This window comes from Triticum urartu, chromosome 5 (genome assembly GCF_003073215.2).
Source record: "Triticum urartu cultivar G1812 chromosome 5, Tu2.1, whole genome shotgun sequence".
Lineage (NCBI taxonomy): Eukaryota > Viridiplantae > Streptophyta > Magnoliopsida > Poales > Poaceae > Triticum > Triticum urartu.
The window spans coordinates 118,806,115-118,823,332 of NC_053026.1; the positions used below are offsets into that span (position 1 = coordinate 118,806,115).

Genomic DNA, 17,218 nt, shown 5'->3' on the forward strand with positions numbered 1-17,218 from the left:
ATGTGGACTTGCTGAAAAGCTCTTATACATTGACTCTTTCCTATGTTATGATAAATTGCAATTGCTTCAATGACTGAGATTGTAGTTTGTTAGTTTTCAATGAAGTTTACGATTCATACTTGATATTGTGATTGAATTATTACTCTAGCATAAGAGATTATATGACAAGAATTATATAAGTTGTTGTTCTAAGAATGATCATGATGCCCTCATGTCCGTATTTTATTTTTATCGACACCTCTATCTCTAAACATGTGGACATATTTTTTGATTTCGGCTTTTCGCTTGAGGACAAGCGAGGTCTAAGCTTGGGGGAGTTGATACGTCCATTTTGCATCATGCTTTTATATCAATATTTATTGCATTATGCGCTGTTATTACACATTATGTCACAATACTTATGCCTATTCTCTCTTATTCTACAAGGTTTACATAAAGAGGGAGAATGCCGGCAGCTGGGATTCTAGGCTGGAAAATGAGCAAATATTAGAGACCTATTCTGCACAGCTCCAAAAGTCCTGAAACTTCATGGAAGATGTTTTCCAAATATATAAAAAATACCGAGAGCAAGAACTTCACCAGGGGGGCACACCCTGCCCACAAGGGTGGGGGCGTGCCCTACCCCCTGGGCGCGTGCCCCTACCTTGTGGGCCCCCTGGTGGCCCTCCGGTGGCCATCTTCTACTATATGGAGTCTTTCGATGGGAAAAATCATAAGCCATCTTCTCGGATGAAACTCCGCCGCCATGAGGCGGAACCTTTGCGGAACCAATCTAGGGCTCTGGTGGAGCTGTTCTGTCGGGGAAACTTCCCTCCCGGAGGGGGAAATCATGGCCATCGTCATCACCAACGCTCCTCTCATCGGGAGAGGGAAATCTCCATCAACATCTTCATCAGCACCATCTCATCTCAAAACCCTAGTTCATCTCTTGTATCCAATTCTTGTCTCTAAGTACGGGATTGGTGTTAGTAGGTTGCTAGTAGTGTTAATTACTCCTTGTAGTTAATGCTAGTTGCTTTAATTGGTGGAAGATCCTATGTTCAGATCCTATATGCATATTAATACCCCTCTGATTATGAACATGTTTATGCTTTGTGAGTAGTTACTTTTGTTCCTGAGGACATGGGAGAAGTCTTGCTATTAGTAGTCATGTGAATTTGGTATTCGTTCGATATTTTGATGAGATGTATGTTGTCTCTCCTCTAGTTGTGTTATGTGAACGTCGACTACATGACACTTCACCATTGTTTGGGCTTAGAGGAAGGCATTGGGGAGAAATAAGTAGATGATGGGTTGCTAGAGTGACAGAAGCTTAAACCCTAGTTTATGTGTTGCTTCGTAAGGGGCTGATTTGGATCCATATGTTTCATGCTATGGTTAGGTTTACCTAATACTTTTGTTATAGTTGTGGATACTTGCAATAGAGGTTAATCATAAGAGGGATGCTTGTCCAAGTAAGGGCAGCACCCAAGCACCGGTCCACCCACATACCAAATTATCAAAGTACCGAATGCGAATCATATGAACGTGATGAAAACTAGCTTGGTGATATTCCCATGTGTTCTCGGGAGCGCTTTACATCATATAAGAGTTTGTCCAGGCTTGTCCTTTGCTACAAAAGGATTGGGCCACCTTGCTGCACTTTATTTACTTTTGTTACTTGTTGCTCGTTACAAATTATCCTATCACAAAACTATCTGTTACCACTTATTTCAGTACTTGCAGAGAACCTTGCTGGAAACCGCTTATCATTTCCTTTTGCTCCTCGTTGGGTTCGACACTCTTAATTATCGAAAGGACTACGATAGATCCCCTATACTTGTGGGTCATCAAATGCCTCTGTGCTTCCGGTCTTCCTTGGTCCCTCAACATCGCAGATGTGCAACAACCCCTCACGCATCTCAATGGTTTAAGGGTGTTGCAGCACCTCCGCGAGGTAGGGGTTGATGACCTTCTCGAAGAACTGGTCTTTGGGGGCACTTGAAGACGACATGACGTCCTGGATCTGTCAGAAAAATAGCTCGAAACACAAACAGAGGATAATTGCGTGATACAGGAGTCAAAACCCCCCGGGAGATTATATAATGAATTTTTACCGACCAAAATACGTGTCGTGTAAGAAAGCGGAGTCCGGAGAGCGCACGAGGTGCCCACGAGGTAGGGGCGCGCCTAGGAGGGTAGGGCGTGCCCTCCACCCTCATGGAGCCCTCGTGTCCTTCCCGGACTGCTTCTTATTTTTCTATTTTTCTAAATATTCCAAAACGGAGAAATATTGCCTTAGAAACTGTTTTGGAGTCGGTTTACTTACTGTACCACATACCTATTCCTTTTCGGAGTCTGAAACGTTCCGGAAAGTGTCCCTTATGTATTCCTCCGGGGTTATGGTTTCAATAACATTGGTTTCAACATTTATAGTATTACCTGAGATATAATGTTTAATTCTTTGACCGTTCACCACCTTCGGATTTGTGCCTTCGAAATTGTTGATTTTTATGGCACCGGAATGATAAACCTCCTCGATAACATAAGGACCTTCCCATTTAGAGAGAAGTTTTCCTGCAAAAAATCTTAAACGAGAGTTGTATAGCAATACATAATCACCTACATTAAATTCACGCTTTTGTATCCTTTTTATCATGCCATCTTTTAACTTTTTATTTAAACAACTTGGCATTTTCGTAGGCTTGGGTTCTCCATTCATCGAGTGAGCTAATATCAAATAATCTCTTCCCACCGGCAAGTTTAAAATCATAATTGAGCTCCTTAATAGCCCAATATGCCTTGTGTTCTAGTTCGAGAGGTAAGTGACATGATTTTCCATAAACCATTTTATACGGAGACATACCCATAGGATTTTTATATGCAGTTCTATAGGCCCATAATGCATCATCAAGTTTCTTGGACCAATTCTTTCTAGACCTATTGAAAGTCTTTTGCAAAATTAATTTGAGCTCTCTATTACTCAATTCTACTTGACCACTAGACTGAGGGTGATAAGGGGATGCAGTTCTATGATTAATATCATATTTAGCAAGCATTTTACGGAAAGCACCATGAATAAAATGTGAACCACCATCAGTCATTAAATATCTAGGGACTCCAAATCTTGGAAAAATAACTTCTTTAAGCATTCTAATAGAAGTGTTATGATCAGCACTACTAGTTGGAATAGCTTCTACCCACTTAGTAACGTAATCAACAGCAACTAAAATATGTGTATATCCATTAGATGAAGGAAAGGGTCCCATATAATCAAAGCCCCAAACATCAAATGGTTCAATAACAAGTGAATAATTCATAGGCATTTCTTGATGTCTACTAACATTACCAATTCTTTGACATTCATCACAAGATAAGACAAACTTACGTGCATCCTTGAAGAGAGTAGGCCAATAAAAACCAGATTGCAGTACCTTATGTGCAGTTCTATCTCCAGCATGGTGTCCTCCATAAGCTTCGGAGTGACACTTGTGTAGGATCTTTTCCTGTTCATGCCCAGGTACACAACGTCTAATAACACCATCCACTCCTTCTATATAAAGATGTGGGTCATCCCAAAAGTAATGCCTCAAATCATAGAAGAACCTTTTCTTTTGCTAATATGTGAAACTAAGTGGAATAAACTTAGCAACAATGTAATTAGCATAATCAGCATACCATGGAGCAGTATGAGAAGCATTTATGACATTTAATTGCTCATTAGGAAAGCTACCATCAATAGGTAGTGGGTCATCAAGCACATTTTCTAACCTAGACAAGTTGTCTGCAATGGGGTTCTCAGCTCCCTTTCTATCAACAATATGTAAGTCAAATTCTTGTAGCAAGAGAACCCATTTAATAAGTCTAAGTTTAGCATCTTTATTTTCCATAAGATATTTAATAGCAGCATGATCAGTGTGAATAGTTACTTTAGAATCAATAATATAAGGTCTGAACTTATCACAAGCAAATACAACTGCTAAGAATTCTTTTTCAGTAGTAGCATAATTTCTTTGAGCATTGTCTAGGGTTTTACTAGCATATTGAATAACATTTAATTTCTTATCAACTCTTTTCCCTAGAACAGCACCTACAGCATAATCACTAGCATCACACATAATTTCAAAGGGTAAATTCCAATCAGGTGGCGGAACAATAGGTGCAGAGATCAATGCTTTCTTAAGTATTTCAAATGCTTCTACATAATCATCATCAAAGATAAATGGTATATCTTTTTGTAATAAATTAGTCAGAGGCCGAGAAATTTTTGAGAAGTCCTTAATGAACCTCCTATAAAATCCGGCGTGACCAAGGAAACTTCTTATACCTTTGATGTCCTTGGGGCATGTCATCTTTTCAAAAGCATCAACTTTGGCTTTATCAACTTCAATACCTCTTTCAGAAACTTTATGCCCCAAGACAATACCTTCATTAACCATAAAGTGGCACTTTTCCCAATTCAAGACAAGATTAGTTTCTTCACATCTCTGCAAAACTCGATCAAGGTTGCTCAAGCAATCATCAAAAGAAGATCCATAGACGGAGAAACCGTCCATGAAAACCTCACAAATCTTTTCACAAAAGTCAGAGAATATAGCCATCATGCATCTTTGAAAGGTAGCAAGTGCATTACATAAACCAAAAGGCATACGTCTATAAGCAAAAGTACCAAAAGGGCAAGTAAAAGTAGTCTTTGATTGATCCTTGGCTGACACAGGTATTTGAGAGAAACCAGAATAACCATCTAGAAAGCAAAAATATGTATGTTTGGATAATCTTTCTAGCATTTGATCGATAAAAGGTAAGGGGTAATGATCCTTTTTAGTGTCCTTATTTAATTTGCGGAAATCAATTACCATCCTATAACCTGTAATAATTCTTCGAGGAATCAATTCATCTTTATCATTAGGAACGACAGTAATACCTCCCTTCTTAGGGACACAATGGACAGGACTTACCCACTGACTATCAACAATGGGATAGATTATACCTGCCTCAAGGAGCTTTAGTATTTCCTTTCTTACCACTTCTTTCATTTTAGGATTCAACCGTCGTTGATGATCACGAACTGGTTTAGCATCTTCTTCCAAATTTATTTTATGTTGACATAGAGTGGGACCAATGCCCTTAAGATCATCAAGAGTATACCCAATAGCAGCACGGTGCTTCTTCAGAGTTTTCAATAATCTCTCTTCCTCATGCTCTGAAAAGTTAGCACTAATAATAACAGGATATATCTTTTTCTCATCAAGATAAGCATATTTAAGAGTATCAGGCAACGGTTTAAGCTCAAACACGGGATCACCCTTGGGTGGAGGAGGATCCCCTAGGATTTCAACAGGCAAATTGTGTTTCAGAATAGGTTCCTGTTTAAAGAATACTTCATCTATTTCCTTTCTTTCACTCATAAACATATCATTTTCATGGTCTAGCAAATATTGTTCTAAAAGATCACTAGGAGGTACGGCAATAGAAGCAAGACCAATAATTTCATCCTTACTAGGTAATTCTTCTTCACGGTGTTGTCTACTAAATTTAGAGAAATTAAATTCATGAGACATATCATTTAAACGATAGTAACAACATCCTTTTTGCAATCTATCTTAGCATTAACAGTGTTTAAGAAGGGTCTACCAAATATAACGGGACAAAAGCTATCTTGTGGGGAACCAAGAACAAGAAAATCAGCAGGATATTTAGTTTTCTCACACAAGATTTAAACATCTCTAACAATTCCCATTGGTGAAATAGTATCTCTATTGGCAAGTTTAATTGTGACATCAATATCTTCTAACTCAACAGGTGCAATATCATGCATAATATCTCTATATAGGTCAATATGTATTGCACTAGCACTGGCACCCATATCACATAAGCCATGATAACAGTGATCTCCTATTTTAACAGAAATAACATGCATGCCTACCACATGTCTGTTTTTATCTTTAGCACAAGGTTTAGCAATTCTAGCAGTCTCATCAAGGAAATGAATAACATGCCCATCAATATTATCAGACAAGAGATCTTTAACAATAGCAATATCAGGTTCAACTTTAATTTGCTCAGGAGGTGTATAAGTTTTAATATTGCTTTTACGAACCACATTTGAAGCTTTAGCATGATCCTTTATCCTAACAGGGAAAGGTGGTTTCTCAACATAAGAAGTAGGAACAATAGGATCATTATAAGTGATAGTCTTTTCTTCAACTTTAATAGGTGCAACTACTTTTACTTCTATGGTAGGATGATATTTAAACCACTTCTCCTTGGGGAGATCAACATAAGTAGCAAAATATTCACAGAAAGAATCTACCATCTCAGAGTCAAGTCCATATTTAGTGCTAAATTTACGAAAAACATCGGTATCCATAATTTAACACAATCAAACTTAGGTGTCATACCTGACTCCTTACCTTTGTCGAGGTCCCAATCTTCATAGTTGCGTTTAATTCTTTCCAATAAATCCTATTTGAACTCAATAGTCTTCATCATAAAAGCACAAGAAGTATTGAGCATGGTGTGATTGTTATCAGAAAGCCGAGCATATAAATTTTGAACAATCATTTCTCTTGAGAGCTCATGATTGGGGCATGAATATAACATTGATTTAAGCCTCCCCCAAGCTTGAGCGATGCTTTCTCCTTCGTGAGGCCAAAAAAAATATATATATATAATTGCGATCACGATGAACAAGATGCATAGGATAAAACTTCTAATGAAATTCCAATTTCAATCGTTTGTAGTTCCATGACCCCGTATCATCACATAGCCTATACCATGTCAATGCATCTTCCTTCAAAGATAAAGGGAAGGCCTTCTTTTTAATAACATCTCCGGGTACACCTGCAAGCTTAAATAATCCACAAACTTCATCCACATATATTAGGTGCTCATCAGGATGCTTTGTTCCATCTCCTGCAAAAGGATTAGCTAACAGTTTTTCTAACATACCGAAAGGAATTTCAAAGCAGACATTTTCATTTTCAGTAGGTTCAGTAGGTTGAGGAGCAACTCTTTGTTCTACTGGTCGGGGTGAAGATACCCCGAACAAGCCCCTCAGAGGATTACTTTCCATAGTAACAAGTGACAGTAAATTTCAGCACACTATATAAATTTTCCTTACCAAATTCTGCCTACCAAAGGCGCTTCACTCCCTGGCAACGGCGCCAGAAAAGAGTCTTGATGACCCACAAGTATAGGGGATCTATCGTAGTCCTTTCGATAAGTAAGAGTGTCGAACCCAACGAGGAGCATAAGGAAATGATAAGCAGTTTCCAGCAAGGTATTCTCTGCAAGTACTAAAATAAGTGGTAACAGATAGTTTTGTGATAGGATAATTTGTAACGAGCAACAAGCAACAAAAGTAAATAAAGTGCAGCAAGGTGGCCCAATCCTTTTTGTAGCAAAGGACAAGCCTAGACAAACTCTTATATAGAGAAAAGCGCTCCCGAGGACACATGGGAATATCGTCAAGCTAGTTTTCATCACGTTCATATGATCCGCGTTTGGTACTTTGATAATTTGGTAGGTGGGTGGACCGGTGCTTGGGTACTGTCCTTACTTGGACAAGCATCCCACTTATGATTAACCTCTATTGCAAGCATCCGCAACTACAACAAAAGTATTAAGGTAAACCTAACCATAGCATGAAACATATGGATCCAAATCAACCCCTTACGAAGCAATGCATAAACTAGGGTTTAAGCTTCTGTCACTCTAGCAACCCATCATCTACTTATTACTTCCCAATGCCTTCCTTTAGGCCCAAATAATGGTGAAGTGTCATGTAGTCGACGTTCACATAACACCACTAGAGGAGAGACAACATACATCTCATCAAAATATCGAACGAATACCAAATTCACATGACTACTAATAGCAAGACTTCTCCCATGTCCTCAGGAACAAACGTAACTACTCACAAAGCATAATCATGTTCATAATCAGAGGGGTATTAATATGCATATAGGATCTGAACATATGATCTTCCACCAAATAAACCAACTAGCATCAACTACAAGGAGTAATTAACACTACTAGCAACCTACTAGTACCAATCCCGGACTTGGAGACAAGAATTGGATACAAGAGATGAACTAGGGTTTTGAGAGGAGATGGTGCTGGTGAAGATGTTGATGGAGATTGCCCTCTCCCGATGAGAGGAGCGTTGGTGATGACGATGGTGATGATTTCCCCCTCCCGGAGGGAAGTTTCCCCGGCAGAATAGCTCTGCCGGAGCCCTATATTGGATCCGCCAAGGTTCCGCCTCGTGGCGGTAGAGTTTCATCCAAGAAGATGGCTTATGATTTTTTTTCTCATCGAAAGACTCAATATAGCAGAAGATGGCCATCGGAGGGCCACCAGGGGGCCCACGAGGTTGGGGGCGCGCCCAGGGGGGTAGGGCGTGCCCCCACCCTCGTGGGCAGGGTGTGGCCCCCCTGGTGAACTTCTTGCGCTCAGTATTTTTTATATATTCTGAAAACGTCTTCCGTGAAGTTTCAGGACTTTTGGAGCTGTGCAGAATAGGTCTCTAATATTTGCTCCTTTTCCAGCCCAGAATCCCAGCTGTCGGCATTCTCCCTCTTTATGTAAACCTTGTAAAATAAGAGAGAATATGCATAAGTATTGTGACATAATGTGTAATAACAGCCCATAATGCAATAAATATCGATATAAAAGCATGATGCAAAATGGACGTATCAGGAGGCAAAGAAAATCTCATGTCATTGATCATTATACTCATTTCCTGTGCCCTAAGTCTAAAAGCCAAAAGGCCTAACCAAATCCCAAGCCTCAGCAAAAGAGTCGCTCTGAGTCAACCAGAGTCTTCAAGCTATTTCAGCAGGAGTCTCCGGCTAGCTAATTGTGGTTATGGAGCGTGTTGTTTTTGTAGCCGGAGCGTCCGGGTTTTACTATATGACCCCTCTCGGGTCAGAGCTAGAGTATCCATCTGTTTCTCTGGTTGCACTTGGGTTCCACCTAGAGTATCTGGGTAACGAGCCGGAGTCTTAGTTATAACCCTAGCTCGTTTACTTGTGTTTTACTTTGGTCTTCTTCTCACACAAGAGCAATAGAAAACAATGGCAACGTGGCGTGCTCCCCCTAGGTCTCTCCTTCCTCTTCCTCCACCGTTGCTCCTCCAGCTTGAGGAGCTAGAGCTCCTAGTGAAGAGGCCCCGAAGCCAACTTCGATGATGGGCAACATGCACAATGGCGAAGACCGGGCATGGGTGGCACGGCCCACCGCCATCCACTTTAGTCGTTCCCATGTCGGCTAAGACTATTCCTGCTTCCTACAGCTTTCGGCCCTGGCTTCTTGTTGGAGCACTGCCACGAGGGGAACAGACGCAATGACTTGGATTTCTTGGTGGTGCACCTCATCATTAGGCTTGAGCACGAGGATGACGTCCCTTCACTCTCTGCCGCAACTCGGAGGGAGGGCTCATCACTGAGGTGGGCATCTAGCTCAACAACAGATGGCATGTCGAGGAGGATGGCTCCTCCATCTTCTTCCACTTATAGAAAGATGGCAGTTCCTTATCGTGCTTGTTGTGTGATTCCCAAGGGTTGGACGACGTTGCCACTCACGTCCTTCACGGATTCGGTTACCTCACGCTCGGCTAGCTCCTAGGGTACCTATGCGGCAATGAATCATCTAGTTTCTTGAAGGATAATGGTGTCAATGCATAGAACAATTGCATCGGTCTTTCAAAGGATTATGTCGTACAAAAATCGATATTCAGGGGGGGGGGGGGGGGGGGGGGCACGCCCGGGTTCCGTTTGATAACGGAACAAAGGCCATGAGGTAAAATGAGACATGAGGTAAATGTTCATTGCCAGGGTTCACTTTCCCTCATTTGTAAGGAATTTAAAATTGCTAGCACAATTCGTGTGCTGTGTTTAGATGCATTGGGTTGTTCAGACCTTAGATAAGTGGCTACCTCTTCGGAAGCACAAGCTTTGCTTTTTCACATTTACTATGACAAACAACTTCGCCGATTAGATATGAGAACAAGTTTCTGATTCAGTGGAAGTTATCAGTATGACAAGAGATTAAGTAGTGACAGCATGTGCAAGTGATGATCGTTTTCTTCAATATAAAGCTGATTATTTCTTTGTGCGTTTCAATTACTGTTTTCGTCATCCATCTCCTATACTATTTATGGCTGCATGCATCGCCCAAATGCAGAGGCCGGGGGTCATCCTCCTTTTCTAAAAATATAAAATCTCCTATATTATTTATGAGAGCCTGCTAATACTAATATGCATTGATACTAATACGTTCAGAACATGCAGACTGGGATCATGCATGCTTCATGTTGAGTTGTTAATATGCCCAGATACTATCAGGATTTTTATACTAAATCTCGACACGGACCTGAACCACAAAGTCACCTTAATTTTTCGAACAAAAGCAGCAACCGGACAAGTCACAACTAAGCAAACAATGGCACCGAGGCCGCTAGTATGAACTATTGGGGGGCAGCGGCGGAGCTTGATCAGAATCTTGATATTACATGGAACTTGTTTTCTTCACTTGGAGCTTGAGTTCCACCTTGGACTTGAGGGTCCTACAATGGAGCTTGAGATTCTTCACTTGAAGATTGAGCTTCATCTTCAGTTTTATCATTGGATTGAAGATTATGCATGCTAGTCCTCCCCCCAAATTAATCGTCGACTTATTCCTTCTCAAACGAGCAATTAACCTCGCTTAAAAGTGCAAAAATAGCAGTTTCCAGGAGAAGAACAAGCATTGAATAACCCCACGAAAGGTTATGCATGAGCTCCATATTCAGCTTGATCATTGGGACCGAAAGTTTCGGGGAGAAGAACTAGCATGATAAAATCACAAGTAGTTCATCCTTTCAGGGAGATTGATGCCAGCTCGCGCTAGGAGGGCAGTTGCTCTCTTTACTGCTGAAGAAATTACCTCCTCCTAGACCACAGAAAGATATATTAGAAACAGCGGAAGCACCATCAATGATGTATCTTAGCTATTATTATGGGATTCAAACATTGCTTGAGCAAAGCATATGATCTTTAGCGATGAAAGTGGTTACCACTTCCATTTTCACAACCATTACAAATTTGCAGTTATTCCAGAGCATGAATATTCCAATGTTGCTCTTTTCTAGTCCGACTACTTGGTGATATGCTGAGGAGCAAGCACAACATCGATTGTCGAATCTCCTCAGCTATAATAAATTATGTCGGCGAGTTTTTTTAACTGGATTTTTTTAATGAAACGGGCCTCTTGCTCCATTGCATTAATAACTAAACCACAGTGTGTTAATACAAGTATGCAAGGAGATGCAGAGTACCATTCCAGAAAAATAAAGTATACTTTCAAACTGAGTCGCATCTACAGAGAAAATGTGGAATGAAACTGCAGCTTTGCACAACTTTCCTAGCCTTTTGGCAAAGTGAAACAACCTAGGTACTTCTTTTCCTTCATCTCAATATTAATTAGGCAAAGAAAAGGAGAAAATTACCTCATTTACATTCATAATCTTCTGATCCTTCATAATCCATTGGCCATTGCACATAACAGATTCGATATTTTCTGACCGCATGCAATAAACAATGTTGGCAATGCTGCATAGCAGAAAAAAGTTAATACCATGATTTTAAATTCGATTCTTATTGTCAAATATTATTTAAAATAAATTGTAATGTTGAGTATGTGTAGTACTTCTGTTTTCGTGCAATAATAGGGAGCTGAAGCTCAATAGCTTTACGTATTGCATTGTAGGCAGGCTACAGAGCTAGAAATATAATTTACTCCCTCCGTTCCTAAATATTTGTCTTTTTAGAGATTTCAAATGGACTACCACATACGGATGTATATAGACATATTTTAGAATGTAGATTCACTCATTTTGCTCCGTATGTAGTCACTTGTTAAAATCTCTAGAAAGACAAATATTTAGGAACGGAGGGAGTAGTAACGAAGCTACATGTATTATGAGAGTCCTGTATGTAAACAGTAAGAATAAACAATGCGTTATTAATGAATATGAACAATGGCTATTGCAACCTTCAAGACAGGGATTGCATGCAAAGGATACTTGGTTAATGAGTTGAAACAAAACTCAGTGGGAACTCAATACAAAAATGCAGTAATTTGCTCTTAGAAAAATAGCAGTGGTGCATACCTGTCATGTAACGGAAGCATGGACCACTTAAATGGATTCACCACAATCAGGTCCGCCTGCAAAACCAACAAAAAACCTCAAGCGTCAACAAGATATTGATATTAGTTAAAATAAATAAGAAATCAATAGATCCAGACCATTTGATTATACTAGGAAATCATAATCTGGAATGTCCGCACAGAACATAATGGATTTTCATTTAAGATGATTGAACTGTAGGCATAAATCCAGTTTCAAAAGAATACATAAACCAGTATTTTCAAGCACCACATATGACAAAATTAGCAGCTAACGGCAGCACCTTTTTGCCAACCTCCAGAGAGCCTATTTCATTATCCCACAGAACCGCTTTTGCACCATTAATAGTAGCCATCGTCAGCAGAGTCTCAGAAGGAAGCACGGTTGGGTTTGTTGTACCACTGATATAGGCCTCACGCCCTTTGTTAATAAGGGAGGCTAGGTACATCTCATCAACTGTACAGCACAAGGTAATCTTGTAAATTATAGAGTGAGCCACAATAGGCATCGAATCTGTAAAACTATCATCAAAACCATGCATATTCAATAGATACTGGACAAGGAACATAATAACAGAAAAATATGGCACACCTATTTCTTTACAGAACAAATGGATATGCCCTAGGATCACTACGGAGTGCATTTAATATAAAATATTAGATGCAAAACTCTGACAGAATCCTCGCTACTGCTGGGTGCCAAACAACATAGGTGAAGAAAACTAAGAGCAAAGCTAAACACACTCGTAAAAACATCTGTGATTATAGTTTATTAAGCAGACCAATGCTCATTCTGTTATTGCTTGGTGCTCCATCGGTACCGAGAGAGACACAAACACCAGAATCCAGCATTTCCCTAATAGGAGCAAACCCCAACATTCTCATGGCAGATGCTGGGCAATGAGAAACCTTGACACCAGCGTTTGAAAAATGACTTATCTGCAAGTGAGAAACTCAAATGAAAAGTTTGCCAAAGTTATATTTTGCATTCCAGTATCACAAAGCATATCAGAAGGTAGACAGTGCATAGTAAAGAATTTAGACAGAGAAATTAACATATAGAAAAAAGAAGCATATAGCTGCTGCAACAGGTTATATGCTGATTATGTACAGTGATGACTGCTGGCATAATTGGATGTACACTGAGGCAGCCTTTGTACAATTAAAAGCCATACAGTTTAACCTAGATTTAAAGTTATGGTATTCCATAATTACCATACATTCTCAGAGCACAACCAGGGTACATAACGTGAAAGGTAACATTCGATTGTGGAAAAGCTTACTTACCTCAGACTCATTCAACCAAACAGAATGGGCAGCCAGCAAATTACTCCTCAGAAAATCAATTTTCTCTAAATATGTAACTGTCCCATGATCAATTTTCTTCATCCGCATTACAAGCTGATTTTCATATGGTATTTCCGCAATATGCTGCAAAAATAATAAAAAGCAAAGCATAAGCAATGTATAGCAGTTAGCTGAGCAAAAACTTCTACTGGAATAGTAAAATAGTATAATCATTTTGTGTTCGGCTCCTCACATTGGAACGAATTTCAGTTAAATTAGCAAGATAATTCTCTAGGAGCCCAAATCATAGAAATGCACAACGCAAAAACAACTCCAGGCAGTCCTCCAAGCATCATTAAATATAGCATCCAGGTTTTATTTCAATAAATTAATTAAATGATACAACAATATCCGAAACGAGATAAAACATTTCGTCGTTCCATGGTTCCAAGCTCCAATTTATAAGGAGAGAAGCATGCATTTGTGAGTGACTTTTTTTTTGCTTTGATAAAATGCCTGATTTTCTTGCTTAAATTATTCTATCCTATTGTAATCCCTGTGAAGATAATAAGGACCTGCGGCTTGTGCACAGAAGGGGCAAGGGAGAGGGGGGAGAAAGAGAAGGTAAACTTTGCGGCACAAATAAACTACTTTAATACCATATGGATTCCAGTATTCAGTTCCTGTGCAGCATCCCTTGTTTCAAGCAGTAACCGATCTGTCGCATTCATGATCTGTCTCAACCCAAACCATATCCTGATTCGCCCATCAGCTGTGTTATGATGCTTTTCATATAGATCCTTCTGTGACTGCGTGAAAGAAAAGTCATTCACATCACATAACAGTCAAGTATGTCGAGAATAAACACATGTGTATTTGGACTTAGATGGATCTTAACTTGTGCAGACATAAACCAATCAAATAAGAATTAACCTTATTTAGGTACAGTAAATCCCAAATAGCTGTTGCACAGGAAAAACAAGGAAAAAATGAGCAACGGATGATATAAAAAGCAACAATTTTTGGTAACCTTATTATTCCTTCTCTACTTCCAATTGTACTTGCAAATTTTGCCATACCCTGTAGCCTACTTGAATCATGCCTTCTCAGATTTTCCAAATTTAGGAATTGTTTGTTCCGTGCAGACTTCTCATGTCCACGGATTTTACATTGGGTACCAGCGCTTGTCGAACTTCAGCAATAAACATAGTAGTATCTAACGTACCACATGTTCTTAGAGTAACTCTGTTCTTAAATATGCAGATATCGATACGATGGAATATGCTTAACTGATTTCTGCTTACAACATATGCATCAGCTGTGCCACAAATAGGGCTGGCCTGGCAAAATAATGCTAACTAATAGGCGAGACACACTTAACAACTCGATAAACACATCAGATGCTGGATCTGGTCAACATGTTCAGCTTCAGCGCTTCCCTGCGCATGGGCCAGCTGACATGCCAGCTAGCTGCAGGCCCCCCTGAAGTGGCTGCTACTTCCATGACTGAGCTCATGCTGCTATTGAATTACATGTTGCACATGCACATCCCTAGAATGATGAAGTGAAAACAAGCCCTTTATGTATGGCATTAGGCCCTGAAGACCGGTTTAGAGCTGTCAATGGCAGTCACTAAAGATATGAATGGCACTATTTCAAATTGGGGGAAGAGAACAGAAGGTGTTATGTGTTCCATGGAAAGGCTCGAGTCTAGGATACAAATTGAGTTCAAGTAAAAGAACTGCATCATGTGACAGTGTTTAAGAAAGTGATCCTGATCCCGATTTGAGGGAAAACCTGAATGCAGTCGTCGGTAGAACAAGAACTCCAGTTTGGAGGTAACCCATCACCACAGTCCATTGTTGACTTTGTCAAGCATGCACGCAATCCCAGCAATTCCACCGCCCGTGCCATTTCTGAAACATACTGCCCACCTGCTTCGGCAAAGCATGTTACCTGCCATTGAATGACAAATACAAATATGTTTAGGTGCATTGGGACAGTAGAATTCATCAGGTTGCTGCTAGTTTGAGCGTATCTATTCAGGAAGCTGAGTACAGGCCGACCATACCATACAGAACACATGTGACGTTGTTTGTCAATTAGCTATAGGTGAGCACAATATAAAGATTAAACACTGATTTTAACAATACACTAACTTAAAAGGTTTTGCCCAGATCCGCCTAAGGCATGCCCAACTCTTAAAAAATATCTCCATCTTTAGTTCACACCTTTGGAGTGTAGATCAACCCATAGGCCATCAAAAGACATACATGATGTATTGTAACTGTAAAATGAACATAAGTGCTACTGAACTTTACCCTAAACATACACAAGTAACCAACAATACATCTGTTAAGATATACAAACAGCATACTACCAGATTAACCAAGCCTGAAGCCATAAATCAGGATTTTTATGATTAACAGCACAAAAGAAATTGAACTTCATTCAGCTTAGAAATTGGTTTCTAGCCACTATTCTTATATTCCAGTGCCATTGGAGGAGTACAAGAAAAATGAGACTTCTAGATCTGAGGATAACAAAAAACTCGTGCGTTTTGATCAACTAGTAAATAATCAAAACGCTGGATCTAACAGAGTACAGAATTCATTTCAACATACAAAGGGCATACAGATCAGACAATAAACAATCATTAGGTGGCCGGGTGCTCCAAATTTGTTAGGATTTTAGGATGCGAGTAATATATTCCTCACTCTTTCTACAAGAATGTGAGTAAAAAATAAGCAAAAAGGACATACCAACATGCGTAGATTTGTTTCAGAAGTACAAATAAAAAACATGTAAAGATCTATACTATGAACATATATTTCAACAAACTCATCTAAAAAAGCTATTGAATAGGATCTGTACACATAATAAGCATGATTCAACTTGCAAAGAACGAAATTCTTGCATATAATAAGATATGAAAATGGTACTAATGACATCTTTCGTACTGTCAGGAATAAGGAAGGAGTGGGACTCATCCAGCAACAAATGGATCGTGTCTACCTCGAGGCACCCAAAGCCCTCAAAAGGATAGTAGGGAGCCCTCAGAATGATTCCATCTGGTCAAATGGGATAAGAGTATCAGACAACTACAAGGACAACTCTACCCTGGGTTCTCATCCACAAGTGGGAGTGGAAGCCAATGCTATTAAAAGATTTGGCGGGTTCTTAGAGATGACACCACAGACCACATACATTTTGCTGGTGGAATGGAACCACACTTGGTTCACATGGTATCAAGCTTGGTCCAAATAGCACAATGCAACACTAAGAAATAACAGAGTGTTCCTTGAAGTTTATATGCAGGCAGACCAAGCTTGATTTGCAGATGGACCCAACTCTATATTTCCTCCATGACAAACATGCCTCTACGATGCACAATCTCACAAACAGAGCATTAGAGCTGTACAAGTACCAAAATGTACCTAATGTCCTCATGTAAAAGCAACATTTGGAATCAACAAACCCAAGATGCAAAATGCTGGGCACCTGCTTGCACTTGCACGTGTCAATAAAATCCTTCAGGAATACACTTGTTAGCACCCCTGACAGCACCAGCCCATCAGCCCAACCAACTACCGAGCCCGACGAGGAGACAGCCCAAGGCCCAGCCAAGAGGATCAAGAAACCCAACCCAAGAGTGAGTGGCAGCCAGTGGGTGAACGCAACACAGGAGGGATAAAGGGAGAAGCTGGCAACCCTGAGGGGATCGAAGATCGATCAAGGCACGGCACGGCACGGCGGCGGCTACCTACTACCTTAGAACCCT

At 40.0% G+C, this 17,218-nt stretch overlaps 1 protein-coding gene across 1 annotated transcript; it reads right to left on the reverse strand.

The window, feature by feature from the left end:
• Positions 1-10,180: 10,180 nt before the first annotated feature.
• Positions 10,181-16,442, reverse strand: LOC125508128 (5-methylthioadenosine/S-adenosylhomocysteine deaminase-like). Its single transcript, XM_048672728.1, has 9 exons — positions 16,398-16,442; positions 15,235-15,393; positions 14,097-14,246; positions 13,438-13,581; positions 12,933-13,089; positions 12,435-12,607; positions 12,134-12,189; positions 11,471-11,573; positions 10,181-10,914 (listed from the first exon to the last, which is right to left on the reverse strand). The coding sequence occupies exons 1-9, from the start codon at positions 16,425-16,427 to the stop codon at positions 10,825-10,827; spliced, it is 1,062 nt and encodes a 353-aa protein (XP_048528685.1). The 5' UTR covers positions 16,428-16,442; the 3' UTR covers positions 10,181-10,824.
• Positions 16,443-17,218: the final 776 nt, after the last annotated feature.